The sequence below is a fragment of the Callospermophilus lateralis genome, chromosome 9 (assembly GCF_048772815.1).
Source record: "Callospermophilus lateralis isolate mCalLat2 chromosome 9, mCalLat2.hap1, whole genome shotgun sequence".
NCBI lineage: Eukaryota > Metazoa > Chordata > Mammalia > Rodentia > Sciuridae > Callospermophilus > Callospermophilus lateralis.
In genome coordinates, this window is record NC_135313.1 from 56850424 (window position 1) to 56867107 (window position 16684).

General features: G+C 46.5%; 2 protein-coding genes across 2 annotated transcripts in view; one reads left to right on the plus strand and one right to left on the minus strand.

Annotated features, from left to right (window-relative positions):
• Cirsr (corepressor of RBPJ and splicing regulator) overlaps positions 1-2327 on the plus strand; it is a 39990-nt gene extending 37663 nt beyond the window's left edge. Inside the window, exon 10 of the mRNA XM_076866342.1 lies at positions 1340-2327. Coding sequence (XP_076722457.1) covers positions 1340-2039 — 700 coding nt within the window. The 3' untranslated portion in view covers positions 2040-2327. The remainder of the gene's footprint in view (positions 1-1339) is intronic.
• Positions 2328-12682: 10355 nt separating this feature from the next.
• Positions 12683-15132, minus strand: Sp9 (Sp9 transcription factor). Its single transcript, XM_076866551.2, has 2 exons — positions 15112-15132; positions 12683-14113 (listed from the first exon to the last, which is right to left on the minus strand). Exons 1-2 carry the CDS (start codon positions 15130-15132, stop codon positions 12683-12685), a joined length of 1452 nt encoding a protein of 483 aa, XP_076722666.1.
• Positions 15133-16684: the final 1552 nt, after the last annotated feature.

A 16684-nucleotide genomic window follows, 5' to 3' on the forward strand; every position in this document is an offset into this window, starting at 1 on the left:
GCTGAAAGAATGTTTAAGGTACATATAAACTTTATATTAGACTACCTTTGGATTAATAAATCTAAGAAATGTCTGCTGAGTCCAATAGAGGGAGCTCATGATGTTCTCAGGAAGTAGAGTTTTAAGAATGGCTGACAAAAGCCAGTGAAGACACTTACCTCAGAGAAACTCACACATACCATATAAACAAGAAGTTACTCTTCTGAGACTGCATATTGGTCTTTAGAAATTCTCAATGCCCTGATAGAATTGCTCTGATTATTTATAAAACTGAACAGTTGTTGAAAAGTAGTATGTGATTGTTTTATTACATAAACCTAGAAAGGTCATCAATTTTTATTTATTTTTGTGGTACTGGTGATGGAACTTAGGGGTGGTTTACCACTGAATTACATCCCCAGTCCTTTTTGTTTATTATTTGGAGACAGGGTTTTGAGCCTCACTAAGTTGCTAGGGCTGGTCTTGAACTTGCCATCCTCCTGCCTCAGCTTCCCAAGTAGCTAAGATTACAGGCATGCACCACCATGCACAGCTAAAGGTATCTTTTTTTTTTTTTTTTTTTAGTTGTCAATGGACCTTTATGTTATTTTATTTATATGTGGTGCTGAGAATAAACCCAGTGCCTCAGACATGCTAGGCACACTTTCTACCACTGAGCCACAACCCCAGCCCTAAGGGTATCAATTTTTAAAGTTTATTTTTATTTGGAATTTTTGGAGAATATATTCTTAAATATTGATAATGTAATATTAATATTTATTCTTGAATACTGATAATGTAATATTAATATTTTCATACTTTAATATAATACACAGAAAGTTTCCAATAGGTTCAATTAATGTGTACACCGTTCACAGGCTTTCAGATATATATAGATATTTCTCTCTTTTTTTTTTAATTGTAGATAGACACAATACCTTTATGTATTTATTTTTATGTGGTGCTGAGGATCAAACCCAGTACCTCATATATGCGAAGCCAGCACTTTGCAACACTGAGCCACAATCCCATCCCTCACAGGCTTTCTTTAGATCAGGATTGCCATACCCTTAGAGTACTAAATAATTTCAAATTCTAACCCAGTAAGAATTTAATAGTCATTTCCATTGATGAAGTACAATCAGAGAATTGACTTAATACATTTATTTACTTAAATATAATGTAAACAGCCTTGAACAATTTAAAAGGAAAAAATGATTTGTCATTTAATAAAATAAGTTGTTTTATATATGGATGCCATTTTTTAGTAGCTTCTAAGAAAGCATATTACCCATTAACAATTTTATAGTTGGTGAAGTGGCTATTTTTAGTTTGCTACTATTTTTTTCCCCAATTACAGGAAATTGGACAGACTTGAAAAGAAAAAAAAGAAAAAAGATAGAAAAAAGAAAAAGTTACAGAAGAACAGAAGTAAACACAAAAAGCATAAAAGCAAATCCTCCTCCTCTTCCTCTTCCTCCTGCTCCTCCTCTTCTTCCAGTACAGCTTCAGAAAGCAGTAGTGAGAGTGACAAAGAAAAGAAGAAAAGAAAGAAACACAAATGTTCAGGAAATAACAGTGATTCTGAAGAAGACAAGTCTAAGAAGAGAAAACTTCATGAAAAACTTTCAAATAGTCATAGCAACAAGGAAAAAGTCAAGGAAAAGTCTAGGTCTTTAAAAAAAGAGAGTTCTGGAGAGAATAGCAAACAGAGCTGTCCTGATAGCCACAGGTCCAAAAGCCACCACCACAGCCCAGAGAAGAGAGGATCAGAAAAAAAAGAGGGGAGCAGCAGAAGCTGTAGCAGGGATGAGAAGAGTAGGAGAAGCCGAAGCAGAAGTCCTGGTGGTTATAAGCAAAGGGAGATAAGGAAGCAGCCACAGCGGAGTCCCAGTGAAGAGCGCAGCAGAGGAAATGACAGCAGGAGCCATGGCACCAGTGTATACAGAGGAGAAAGAATGTACAGGGAGCATCCCGGAGATAAGCACACCAAAGGGACCCACAGAGAAAGAAGCAGAAGTCCGGAGAGAATAAAGAGACCACATGTAACAGTTACCTAGTAATAAAAGCATCTCCACTTTCTTACTAAACACTTTTAGTAAGGGCTAAATTATGTACTATTATCTTTGTAATAAATAAAGCTGTATTTTAATTTTACATCTCTATAAACTGTCATTTCAAATATAAAACCATACGAATGAATTTTGCAAATATTTGTAAGTAATGTATTTTGAGAATGTGGAAGTATTTTCTGTTGGTGACTGTTTCTTGTGCCCCTGTACCAGATAAAACCCCATATAATTCTGACATTTTCTTTGTTCTGAAACATCATTAAAAGAGTGACAGTACATTGAATGGTTATAATTTGATTTTCTTTTTGGTCAATTCAAATTTGTTATTACTTTTAAGATTTGAATTTGCTTGAAGCAAAGTGTAATCATTGAAATTCACTAGTGTGAATTAAACAAGGGATATTTATCAATATTTCTTTAAGGCTTTTAAACTCCTTTCAGGTGTTTTGTTCTACAGAGCAAGCTATTTACATGTGGATGATCCATTAGCTTTCTGTCCTCCCATAGAAGTAACATAGAATTTTACCTCAAACTTAGAACAACATAATAAAAATCAAGGCAGAGGCAGGACTGTGTTCCTTCTGGGGGCTCCAGGGAAAAAAATTCTGTTTGCTCACCTTTGCAGCTTTTTACTGGCTCCCTTCCTCCATTTTTCAAAACTAACAAAGGGGAGTCAAGTAGCAGACACTTCCATATTCGACATTCTTCTACTTTTTTAGCACCCTTGAAATTACATTGGGCCCACCTGCAGAATCCAGGATAATCTCCTATTTTAAAATCAATGGATTAGCAATCCTAATCCTCCTTTTCCGTGTAACGTAATATGTACAGGTTCTGGGGTTAGGACATGTATATCTGTGAAGGACCATCCCTACCATAGATGGCCTTTCTACTACCGGCATATAACTATTATCAGATTTTGCTTAAAAAGATCAAGCATTTAGATTATGTCCCAAATGAAATAATATGGACTATTTCAATACATTTTATGAGTATAAGAATATAAGACATATTTAAACTTAACTAAATTCTCCTATATTTCAAAGGAAAGATTTAGAAAAAAAATTAGCACAAGTCATAAGTAACATGCAATTTCAAAAACACATTTCACATCATGGACATAATATTTTGTTATTAGAGCTCTACTTTTTTTAAAGATATCTGTCATTTAATACAAAACAAATATTGATTAGATGGTTTTGATAGTTGGCAGTCACAATTTCTTAGGTTCTGTAAGAAAGTAAATTTGAAAGAAAAGTTAAACAAAATCATTCCAAGTAGTCTAATACATATCTCTTATTCTTGTCTGCACACACAGAAAACAAGTGTGCTACAATTTAAAAGAAACTAAGGTATAAGGAACACTTTGGTTATTTAGATTAAGAGAACTAGAGGAGGGGAGAGGAACCTGAATTTCTCTTCACTGTGCTTTCATAATTTACAGTTCATCTCAAAGACCCCATTCCTTCACATTATATATATTAATTGTGCATTTGAAATTGATAGACTGCTAATTTACACCTTAAGTTCATCGGTGTTGTAGTGATTATTTTATCTTATACCTTCTTAAACTTTATAATTTTCATAATATCAAAACCTATGCAATACTTAGTGCTTTAAAAATGGTTTCTGATGGGGCTGGGGATGTGGCTCAAGTGGTAGCGCGCTTGCCTAGCATGCGTGAGGCACTGGGTTCGGTTCTCAGCACCACATAAAAATAAAGATATTGTGTCCACCTAAAAGTAAAAAATAAATATTAAAAAAAATGGTTTCTGAGCCAATATAGTACTCATGAAGAGAAATGTTAAAAATGAATCGTAATTAAGAATGAATTAAAGAAATACATATTTCTTTTCACTTTGACTTTCACAAAAATGTAGTCCACTTTTAACTTTAAAGTAGCTGTTAGGTTTTTGTTTTTGTTTTTGTTTTTGTTTTTTGGTGTGTGTGTGTGTTTTAAATTTACTTATTCCGGTTTGTTATACGTGCCAGCAGAATGCATTTCAATTCATAGTACACACATGGAGCACAATTTTTTATGTCTCTGGTTGTACACAAAGTATAGTCACACCATTCGTGTCTTCATACATGTACTTAGGGTAAGGATTTGTTTATTTTTAAATCTCTGATTTAATCTTCATTGTTAAGATTGAGAAACCATAAAGTGCTATTTCTTTATGAGAAAAAAATTCTTAGAGAAAAAGTTCCACATAGTTATGGAAGATGTCAATTTGCTGTTTGTCTTATAGCCTTGGTCACCCAAGCTTGTGCTAAACAACCCCAGTAAGCTAGCATTTTAACTTCGTAAACTTAAAAATGGAAGGGAAGCATTTTCACACAGTCATAACACATAATAAACAGCTTTAAAGAGGTTTATCTAGTGTACTTTGTGCACCCTAATGATATAGGGGGGAAGTGATTTTTTAATAAAAATACTAGGCATCTAATTCTACTTTTGCTTTTGAAATGTAAAAACCAGAGATGAACCTCAAAAAAAGAGGGGGATCTGTCTAGTTGTATGTGTAGAGATTCCTCTAAATACAGAAGCCAAAGAAGAATCCTCCAAGTTTAATATGATTTAAGAACCCAAACAAAAGTCCTCAACAGTCTAGGTTCGGTGGCTACCCAGGAGGCTAAGGCAGGAGGATCACAAGTTGGAGGCTAGCCTGGGTAACTTAGCCACACTCCAGCTCAGAAAAGTAAAAAAAAAAAAAAAAGGCTGGGGTTTTAATCTATGGTAGAGTGGCCCTAGGTTTAATCTCCACTACCAGGCAAAATTAGTACTCTAAAGTGACAATTTTGTGAAAATCCATCCGGTGAGGTTGGTCATTCTTCTTACCCTTAATAGAGAAGTTCTTTTAAAGGAATCTGGATATATGTAGACATTTCTTGATTTGTCCATAGGCCTGGAACTGCACTGAGAGGCATAGAACACGTTTGGGGGACATCCCCTTAATCCTTTTACCCCAAGCCTAACACTTAAGGTAACACTAGCAAACTGATTCCTGTAGGAGGTGCTGTCGATTTACAAATGACCAGGACCGATCAGGTTGCTAGGTTAGGACTTAAGTTATTTGAATGTCTACATAGTGAATTACTTATAATTTCTTTTAATAAATGATAAAATAGTAAGAGGTTGCTGCAGCGTAGCGGCAGGTCTGCTTACCTTGCAATGTGAAATCGATCTTGTTTTGAATCATACAGATGCAATCTGAAGAAAGCTTTTTATGTGAAAGGTTTGGAGCGACCTTTCTTACTGTTCTTCCATGAGACAGCTTACTGACAGAGAAACAGATCAAGTCCCCACTGCTGGAAGGAGGCTTTCCCAATTTTAATCACGGAACATTTTTGGTATGCTTTAGCCCTGAAGTTCAGAGTTCAAAATCCACTTGGCCCATTTCACTTTTCTTACTTAACGACCCAAGACGCTGGCGGAGGCCTCTCAAAAAGGCCACATCCTCCACACCCTGTGCTTAAGACCAGGAAGAAAGCTGCATTTTTAGCTCCAGTAGCTAAAGGATACTAAAACATCTTATTTAGGTTTTCTGAAAAGAAACCTTTGCTATAGTTACCACTTCTTGAAAAGAAATAAAGAAAGGCATGCAATACCTGCGGGCCTTGGGAGCATTTTAAGATCAAAAGGAGAAATGCTTTTTAAAAGTTGTGAGGAACAAATAGAAACGAGGGAACTTAGCTTTGGGAAACGCAACTGAGAGCTGTCCTGATTGAGGCTCCTAGATCCCGGTTCCTGCTGGCAGAAAAGGAAGCAGATAACTTTTCGCCACCTTCTCCTTTTCTCCTCCCTCACACCACACTTAACAGAACTCCAGAACCCCCAGAATGTAATAATGAAGCGAGGTTCGTTCGGAATGAAATGCCAAGAATTGCTTGGAATGGAGAGAAATGCATGCTCCGGCCGCACTGCCTGTGATCCGCCTTCCCCCACTCGGAGACACACAAAACCTCTGTCCCTACTGCTCCAAAGACTTCCCGAGGGGGTGGGAAGAAGTAGAGGTCCGAGAACTCTGGTGCGGTTCAGAGCCGGGCCTCCAAGGACATCACCCTAAACCAAAAGGAAGCAGGAAGAGGCTGGGGTAGTGTGGTAGGGTGAGTTCCGAACTGGGGTAGCCCCTTCCCCTCCCCAGAAGTGACGCCACACTGCATTCTCTGATGTTTTCTTTCCCTACACGCTTCTGGCAATCTTTTGAGCACTCTCAAATGGACTGAGAATTAGGGTGCACAACCTTTCTGGAAGATGCGCCTCTTGCGCTAGGAGGCCTCTAGACACCCTACTCATAAAATGTAGCGGGAAAGGGTCCGAGTTAGCTCTCTGTACCGGTCCCTCCTCCCCTCTCCACCACAGTGGCCTAAACGCATCCCGAAGAAATTCCCAGGCCACTCCTCGCGGCTGCGGGTCAGGGGAGCTGCGCGCCAGGGCCTCGCCTGCCACTTCCCGCCTGAGCTCGCCTGGCCTCTGGCGCGTCTCCCGTGCGCGGGTCGGAGGGCGGACTCGCCAGCAATAGTTAGGAAGGCGAGCGAATTTCTCTGGTGGCTGGGGCTCCACAGGTGAAGAAGGCGCTTTTATAAAGCCAGGGCTATTCTCGCTCCTGGGGCAAAAAAAGAAAATGTCAACGCTTGTCATCAATCTGCAATCATATAACGGACTGTGGGAGTCACACCCTATCAGTTTGCATTTCTTTTATAAATGAATCACCCTGGAAGGATAGGATGCACACAAAACAATGCAAAATGCCCAGCGTGCGTTTCCAAAGGAAGAGTGTGCAAAGGTTTTCGAAAAAAACAGAAAACTCCCAAGGTGCTAACATTTCCCGGGTCCCTGAGAACGAGCACAGGATGGATGTATCCCCATGGACATTCTGAAACCTTCTCCCTAACTGGAGATGAAAACATACCGCATGTATTTATATCAATAATATATGGGGGAGGCATGTCTGTATGTATTTACCTCATACATATTTCTATAAACTCCAGCATCTGGAAAGGGTGGGGGGTAAATAACACTGAACGGTTAAAATTATGGAGAAGGGATAATAACTGATTACTAATTTGAAAGTAAATAAACAGGTGACTTTTTCAGATCAAATTCCTCCTTGGATCGTTACAATAAATATCTCTGAAGGAAGCTCTCTATTTATGTTGTCATTGATTAATTCTTCACTACCTCATTTGATTTCGATTTAGAACGATTTGATTCTAATTTAATTAGCATGTAATTTGGATGTACATAATTACTGTAATTATGACATTCAGGTAAGGCAGCTTTAGGCTGAAAGGCAATTTCAAATTTTCTAGCAACCTACTTTGTACTGGGAAATGGACAAGGACTTTGCGCCCTGCTATCCAAGTAGTAATTAGCACATCTTTGAAATAGGCAGTGCGGCGGGGTTTGTATTAAAACAGCAAATACAAACCCAGCCGAGTACCCGCTGCAAAGGTGGCTGCGAGTTCCCGGAAACGCACTGCGTTTCCCTGGCGTGAGTTCGGGGAGCCAGGCGCCCAGACGCCTCGGCCGGGTTCTCGCTGCTTCGGGCGACTGCGCCTCCGCCGCAGCGGGCACGGGGTTGGAAGGTGTCGCTGTTAAAATTAAAATATAATAAATGCGCGAGGGGTGGGGGAGGGATGAAGTCACTGCACGACGTCTGAGGACTGGGGATGGGGGTGGGGTAGTGGACTAGGAAGAGGAGGGAAAGGGGCGGCGGGGGGAGGGCGATGCACAGAGGAGAGAAAATTGGCCAACGCCCCCAACTGTTATCTGATTTTAGATTTGGGTTTCAAAGGGAAAAAGGACAAAGAGGGTCGGTCTGTGCCCAAGGGGTGTTCGCACCCTTCGGAAGGGTCCGAAGCGAGGGCTTTAGGAGCTCCTCGCCCGGCCTCGGCCTGCACAGGAGTCCCAGGCGCCCGACTTGGGCTGAGGTGGCCTCCTGGAGGACCGCGGCTAAGCAGAAAGCAACTTGGGAGGTCCCTGCGTCCTGGTTGGCCAAAGCTGCGGGTCCTTGGCTTTCCTTTCCATCCAAGGGTGTCTGGGAATGTGGGGGTGGTTTTGGTGGCCGGGTTTTATCTGCTTGGTTCTGGCCCCATGGGCTTCCGGGAGGAGACCTCAATCTGGGGTCGTTGAGCCAAGTATGCGGGAGTGGGGGGCGCTGCTCCCATAGCTAGGTTCCAATCTCAGGGTCCACGCGCCGCCGACTGCGCTCAACGTTCTCTGAGTTGATAGACCCCGAAGTTGCCTTGAAAAGGATGTTAAATGCAACAATGCTAAGACCAGGGCCAAACGGGGCGTTATTTTGTTTTGCTTGGCTTTTCCGGCTAGCACGTTCCAGAAACGACCCCCTTCCCTGGGAGCCACGGCTAAGCAGTGCCCCCCAGTAGCGGAGCTCGTTCCCTGATAGAACACAAAACCCCTCTTTTCTTTGCTTGATTCGCTGGGTTGCTGCAGCTCACAGGAAAAGCCGGTCTCCGCACGCTAAGAGCCAAGCTCAAGGCAGACAGGGCGGCTCTCCCATTTTGGAGCTCTAGATGGCGCCAGCGAGCCGCACTCGCCACGCTCCTCTTGTGGGAATCAAGAGCTACTGTCAAACATAAAAGCAAATCAGAGTTTTCAGTTTTTTTAATGTGTTAAGAATGTTATTCCTTAAGAAAATTTGTAGCTAAATTATTCTCACTTAAAATAAACACTTAGTATACCAATTACCCAAATGGGCGGGATTTATGTGAGATTTACTTCATCTGCATTTTTGTAGTGGAAGAGAGCTTTGGTGAATACAGATAATAGATGCAAATAAGATTAGAGTTAAAATAAATAAAGTTTCCATCTGAATAATAAGAAATTCAATTTTACACGATTTGCAACGACTTGACGGAATGTCCAGACACGCCGTTCAGGTGCACAATCTAATCTCGTCAAAATAATGTTTTCTCTCCTTTGCATAAAAAAAATTTTTTTTTTTCCTTTCCTTTTTCCTCACCAGGTAGGATCCAGTTCACTCCAGGGGGTTACAGCAGCGTCCGGAAAGGAAAGCACCGAGGGAGGGTGTGGTTTGGGGATGGATAGGCGCAGGCCGAGGAACGCCTGGTCTTGGTTCCTCTATTGCCCTAGAAGCTGCGGAACAGGAAACTTTGAGAAACCCGCTGAAACGAAATCCCATTTTCCCTCACCCTGGCTCTGGAGGGACTCCGGGCCCCGGTGCAACGGCCTCCACATCTGTGCCCGGGTTCAGGCGGCGGCCTTCACCTCCTCTGGGTCGCGAAGCCAGAGAGGCCAGGCCACCCGGGCCCCGAGGTGGCCCTGGGGAGGCACGGCCTCATCTCAGTTGGGGACCCAACTAGCGTCCTCGCTTATGGACTCTCTCTTCTCACGCACGCCCTCTCCAATTTGCTCGGCCTCAGCTGGTCGCCACGCACTGGGGTCAAGGTTCTCCGCGCCCCTGGGATTCCTACGGCTGAGGGAAGGGACGGAGGAGGGGCTGGAGGCACTTGGAATCCGTGTTCCCAGGTTGGTTTCGGCCAAGAACGGTTGTCCCGCTCCCACCGGGTTCAGGTTCCGCGCACTCTGGTCTCCCCGCAGGACACTTGGGTCTGTGTCGCCGCCTGCCATTCCCGGGAGCCGCGGTGATGGACATCGGCTGACCCGCGGGGCAGAGGCAGGGCGCAGAGGCCTTGATCACTGGCCTGCGGAGGGAGCTGCGCGGCAAGTGGGACCTGCACAGCCAGGCCCTTTGATCTGCTTTTATTATAAAGGAGAAACAAAGCTTCCTGGACCCGACACCCGGGCGCCCTCATTCCTCGGGAACCCTCACCATGTCCTCACCTCCACGCCGCCCGCCCACGGCCCCCAGACCTACCCGGCACACTCTGGGCCTGCAGCGCTTCTGTCCAAAGCACCTCTGCCAGCTTCTCCCCAAGACCAGATATGAACCCCGAAGGAGCATGAGGGGCGAAGAGTCTCCGTTAGAAACGGCTTGAGCGGTGAAAGAAAATGGCCAAAGTGAAGAAAAACTATAAAAGAGAGTTTTCCCCGTGGGGTGGGGGTGGGGGGGTAGCGAGCAAAAGAAGCAAAGAAGCCACTGAACCTCATATTGCAAACGCCCCGCTGGGGACCTTCGTTCTGTTCAATCGCTACTTCACTACTTGGCTTTTCAGAGCGGAGTTCTGATGACTGTTAATAACAATAATTAATTTTTTTCTTTTCTAAGAATTAAAATCTTCAAGTTTCCAAGGACAGTAATCGAAAAAGAAAAAAAAAATCTGTTGGTGATCAATTCTCTTGTATGTCCTATTGTGTAGGAAGCCTTTTAGAAATATTTTTATTCTGCAAATATGTACTTTATTTTCCAAATTAACATTTTTTTTCGAATTGCAAAAATTGTCTCATTTACCAATTTTCTTTTCGACTCTCCCTCCCTTCTCCCTCTTTTTAAACTGGTGCTGTTAAGTTGGTGGTCAGAAGACAAAGAGAGTGAAAATAATTTTCATTTCAATAATTGCCTTCTGGTCAATTTAACTGTGCCTTATTTTGAAAGAGACTGTCTAAATGAGATTCCTGTCCCAAATGTGTTCCCAGGCCTGATCCCAGCCTTTAATTATTCCTGAGTTTTTTTCTTCAGAATAAGACGCCGCACTGAGTAATCACAAAGAAGTCAGAGAGCATCCTTGAACCTTTTCAGAAGCAGCGCCACTGATATTCAAATAACCTGCGAGGGCCATTTGACGGCTCCGGGACCTAGGCATTTCCAATTCACTATTTGCATAGATCAGCCTTCTTTGAAAAGGAAAGGAGCAGTTGTCTTCCATAACATTAAAAAGCCTAGTTATCAAATCAAGTGCTTAGTTTGGGGGCTTTTAAAACGTTTACATTTTATCTCAGGTTGCCCTTTACTGTTTGACATGCAAATTTGGTGCAGTTAATTTAGACAATTAAAAAGATCTTCAAGGGAGCTTTGTCACAGAGAATATTTGGAGTTTTCCCCGTGGACCAGCTGAGATAAAGTTGGCCAGAACAAATGATGTCTAGGAGATTAATTAGATATTTGATAAGACATGAATCCCTAATAAGGGAATACAAGGCACAGGGGGCTGCTGTGTGCTCTAAGTCAAAATTAATAACATTTAACAAGATTTTCATTTAGGCATGAAATGTCTTTTCCGGGGTATTGACTCTAGCGATTTATTCCCCTGAGATACCTCCCAACCTAGAGGGTCTTAAGAGCTAAAAGACTTCTCTCTAAAAAGCTTTTTCCGTTCACAGATTGTTTTCAAATTACTTTCAAAAAACAAACAAATCCACCAGAGTTTTCTCTGACCCCTCTGGGAAGTTAGGTGTCTCCCCAGTTAGACTTGCCAAGGAACTCTGCTGTTTTTAGGTGATTCAGATACTTAAAATGTCACTTTTCGAGGGCCCACCCATTAAGTAATACAACTGCACGTTCTTATAACCCAATTTAATTTATGCTGTTGATATACAAATAAATAATTTTGACTTCTCAAAAATGTATATGTATTATGGCTTTTATAACCCACATAAACTTTACATTACCTACAACTAACATTAATGGAATTGTTTCCCAACAAAAAAGTCAACCACATAAAGGTTATTAAGGGGGAAACAGGATTTAAAATAAAAAAAGGAAGTGTATTGTTCAGAGTCCTTTAATAATACCAAAATGAAAATATGTCAAGATTTTCTTCATACAGATAAACGCATTTAATTTCTTTAGATGACCTTAACTTACGTGTTTGAGTGAAATGATAACTCAACATTTTAAATATCTTTTTACATATATACTGACTTTCACAAAGTGCATCAGAAAATAAAAAAAAAAAAAAAAACTCCCTGAATTTCAGGAATTCACCAAAAAGAAAAAAAAAAAAAAACTCTATTCGAATGAACATTTACAAGAAAATAAAAGTGAACACAATCTTTTGAACCCTATTTATACAGATGTTATGAAATACAGAGAAACTGTCGCTAGACTTCCAGTTTAATTTCTCACCTTAAGCCTTTTTTTGATGCTTCCTTTTTAGGAAAAAAAAAAAGTCTCATTGTAAGTAGATATCAAGCAGGACTTGGAGCATTTTATATATAATATAATCCACACAAAGGTCTGTTTTTATAGGTCCATTTGTTTTCAAATGTTCTGACAGTCCTTTGCTGGGTGGTGGCTAGTTTTCTGAGAAAAGGACAGAGAAGGACAGTGGGGGAGGAAGGGGCGATTCTGTGTATTGCTCTTCGCTTGAGAAGTTTGTGTAAGGGATGTGTGTATGTGTGTGTGTGCGCGCACGCACGAGTGTGGATACTGGAGGTTGTGGGTCTCTGGTGTATGTATATATCTGTGTGTGCAGTGTTAAAAGGTGTTTGTGTCGAAGGACGGTTTGCTTTTGTTTCTGGACCACGCGTTCGATTCTCATCCGGGCGCGGACGGCGGAGGGGAGCTCCAGGCTAAGCCGGCAAACCAGGGCCGAGGCGCCTCGCGTGGCTCCACATCGCGCCCATCCGGGCTTCGGGGCGTCACTGGAGACCTCGCCCTCCCGTGCCCCGCTTGCTCGCCCTCCGAACCTCTCACTCGCTTTCCGTGTCTCTACTCGCTCGCTGGTTCGCGCTTCTCGTCCAGCCTTTAAGAGTCGTTGGGGCCAGTCGGGGCTTCCTTGCCTCCCGCCGAGGCCGCCGCCGCAGCCGCCGCCGCAGCCGCCGCCGCCGCCGCCGCCCGGGCGGCACTGACGCCGGAGTCGTGCAGGATGAGGTCGGGGGACTCGGAGCGGGGCGTCTCCAGGTTGCTGGCGTCCGTGTCACTGTCGCTGCCCTTTTTGCCCCCGCCGCCCCCGTTGTGCGTCTTAATATGTTTGCTCAGGTGGTCGCTCCGCATGAAGCGCTTGTTGCACACCGGACAGGCGAAGCGCTTCTCGCCCGTGTGAGTCCGCAGGTGCCGCTGCAGCTCGTCCGAGCGCGTGAAGCGCTTGCCGCAGAAGAGCCAGTTGCACACGAAAGGCCGCTCGCCCGTGTGCCAGCGCAGGTGCGCCTTCAGGTGCGATGTCTTGCCGTACACTTTGCCGCAGCCCGGAATGTGGCAGCTGTGCAAGCCCTTGCGCCGCAGGCTCGCCCCGGCAGGGCCCAGCCTCTCCGCCTCCTGGCAGTTGGGGCAGTCGCAGGTGGCGCGGCCGGAGTAGCGGCGAGCCGAGCGCGCCGAACTCCCCCCGGCGGCGGCAGCCGCAGCGCCGGAGATCATGGCGCTGGCGGCAGCGGCCGCCACTGCGGCGCTGGAGTCCGAATAGGAGGGCAGCACGGGCTTGAAGCCGTCCTGAGCCAGCAGGTGCTGGCTGGTGGAGAGCAGGTGCGAGGCGGCAGCGGCAGAGGAGCCGAGGCCCGTGGAGCTGAAGGCCGAGTGCGTAAGCGAGCTGAAGTCGGGATTGTAGGTGCCCAGCTGCGAGTGCAGCGAGGCCTGGGGGGCGCCCGAGTGCAGCGAGCTCTGGAGCCCCCCAGCGGGGTTCTGCACCTCCAGCCACGAGCCCGGGCTGCTGTGCACGTCCCACCACGACGACGCCGCACCGTTGGTCACCTCGCCCGCCGCCAGCGTCGAGTGGAAGCCTGATTTGTACCACGACTCGTAAGGATGCGCCATGCCCACGCGCGGGTACAGGCCGTCTGCCGCCGTCGAGTGAACCTTGGAGATGAAGGCCGACTGGCCGCCCGCCTCCTGTGGGGACACCCCGGCCGCCGCCGCCGCGGCAGCGGCCGAGTTGGAGAAGAGGCCGCCGTAGTCGCTGCTGAAGGCGGACGACGTGGGCGACGTGGAGGCCAGGCAGAAGGCGCTGTTGGCGGCGCTGGAGCCACCCGCCAAGCCGCTCGAGCCACGGCCGCCAGTGGCCACAGCGAAGCCTGAGAGGCTGGAGCCGAGGTTGCAGCTGGACGAAGAGCGCTTCCAGGGATGGAAGCCTCCTTTGGCGAAGGCGCTCGACTCTGGTAGCGTGGTCAGCGGGCTCGTGTTGCCGATCTTGTTGCAGGTCGCCGCCAGCATGGCCAACGGGGTCGTTCCAAAGCGCGGCTCTTCCTAGAGTGGGTGGGGTGAGGGAGGGAGCAAGGAGGAGGAGGGCAGGAGGAAGTGGGGGGAGACACAAAGTGCACCCGTGAGCAGCCTCGTCCTCCACAGCTGGTCCCGGGGGGCCGTGGGTCCCTGGCTCGCGCCTCCTCCCCACGCGCTCGCGGAGGATGCCCCGGGCCCTCCGCGGGGCAGAGGCGATCGCCAGAGCGAAGGTCCGGGCGCCGGGAAGTTATTCTTCGGTGAGGCTACAAATCATAAATATCTCGGTTTTCTCCACCTCAGTTGCAGCAAAACCTGCCTAGAACCGGACTTAAGACTCTCTCCCAGAAGCCCCCAAGTCGCCCTTCCGGGTGAAGCGTGAAGGTAAACACAGACAACAAACACCCAGCGAGGGCGGAGGTAGCCGAAACAGCAACCCAGGGTTGGGTGAAACTTGGAGCACTTCTTCCAAGGCTTGCTACATGACTTGTCTGTTTTTTAAATAGAAAATTTTGATTTTAAAACACACACACACACACACACACACACACATACACACACACACACACACACACACACACACCGATTACAAAAACAATCTGAAGATAGCGGCCCAGCGACGGTTTTCAAAGTCAGGGGCGAACTGGGGAGACGCGTAAATGTAAATGTTTATTAACGGTGAGTGTATGGACTGCAAAACGATTAAGACTTTTCTGGAAACACCACAGTCGTCTAACTGCAACAATCCCCAAAGCAAGGGGGGATGGGCTATAAATCAAGGGGGGGGGAGAAATCTTTAGCTTTTAAAACCAAATGAAAAGAAACTTGCTTAAGAAACCCTTTTCTTGTAAAAGCATCTTCTGGGTTCCAATAACTCTGAAAGAATCAATCCCGAAAATGTGGAAAGTGCTAAAATAAGCTGAAGCTGCGGTCCAGCAGCAACAGTTCCTTGGGAGTCGCGGACCCGGTGAAGCCATAACGAAAAATTAGTTAAAACAAGCAAATGCGTTGCCGCGCTTGCGACTTACCCCAAGTATAGACGTGGCCATAGCAGGTCTCTGAGCTGCGCGGCGGGGCCGGGAGAGGGGCTGAGCCTGGCGACTGCTCTGAAAAACTGCTCAAGTCCCGCGCGGCTCCCGTGTCCCCGCGCTAGCGCCGAGCGGACTCCGGGCTCCCGCCGGCTAAACTCAGCCTAAGTGCGAGGAGCACCCGCTTTGAAGTGCCGCTGGCTGCGCTTCTCGCCCAATGAGGGCGCAGGCAGAGCAGACGGGAGCTGCCCCGCAGCCAATCAGACGTGCCGAAGGGCCCGAGCCCGGGCTCCCGGCGCGTGCCAGTCAAGTCTGCGGGTGAGGGCGGGGGTGGGGGGCGCGGGCTGGGGACTGAAGAAATTACAGTGCAATTAAAAATTTACACACACGCATCGAGCCAGGTTTAAGTACCGTAGAGACCGAGCCATAAGCTCCCCCACCCCAGCTGCCCCAAGATGTTGCAAGTTAGGGCTGACAGTCCGATTCCACTCCACTTGTGGGAAAGGAGGCAGTAGGGGAGGGGGCGCCGAGTCCGGGAGCCCAAGTACAGAGAGAAATGTCAACGTTCACTTTGTGTGTCCAGGCTCTTGCCTGCGGAGCATAACTTGAGCTTTTATCCATCATTCTCGCTTTATCATTGTCGATCTATTACCCGGTTCCTTATTTTCACCGGATTCAGTTTTACTCAGTCACATTAAGTTGGGGGCGCAAAGGGACAGCTCCTCTGAGAGGAGAAAAACAGGCCTCTGCATACAGGTCTACAACCACAGACTTGTTGGGAGGGCCTGGAGCCTACTGCATCCCGCCATTTCTCTCCAGCGGTCTAAGTGACTTCCTAATTGTCTCTCTGGCCTCTGACCCGGGGGGTAATACAAGTGCCACTCACGCCAGAAGCTTCTGGTGGTAATTGAGGGCACCCTTTGTACGGTTTCACCAGCGCCTAGATACCAACTTAACCCAGTTGTCAAATATGACTAAACAGTGGGACGTACTGATTATCTGCCAGGTTTTGCTGGGGGCTGGAGTGGGGGTGGGAAGCATCAGCCCATACAACAAGCTGCACGAAGCCGCTTATTTTCACACTGTAACAACTTTGGAAACAGAGACCGACGAGAGCGGCGTCCGCCCCCACCGCCACCCCCGCTGAAGCTGCAGCTTGCTCGGCTGTTTGTTTCACCCAGCGAAGATTTGCATGTCGCGTTTCAGCCTGGAGTCGAGTTTTCTGGTGCCAGCTCCAACCTATGCTTACGCCCGACCATCAGGGCCTAGAGGGTCCTCTGCAAGGCTGGGGTGCGTTGTTGAGAGATAGACTCATCCTGGAGCGCCCTGATTTCGCAGACTTGTGAAGGAGCGTCTCCCCGACCTTCACGCGCGAGCGCGGACGACCAGGCCACACGTGGGCGCCTTCAACATTCCGCACTCTGGAAGCATCCTGAAGCGCTCCCCAGACCTTGGTGTGAAAAGAGGTGTCCTCACATACACAAGGACGCGTGCTCGAGTCTCTGGCAAACTCTGAACAGTTTCCCTTCTTTCTGGGCCCCACTTTCTCCTCCTCTGGGGTAGCCAGAGGCTG

Excerpts from the sequence above, each read along its gene's own strand:
- Sp9 (XM_076866551.2), bottom strand. The coding sequence starts at position 15,132 with ATGGCCACGTCTATACTTGGG. Across the intron at positions 14,114-15,111 it reads TGGCCACGTCTATACTTGGG|GAAGAGCCGCGCTTTGGAAC; the intron begins GTAAGTCGCAAG and ends CACCCACTCTAG.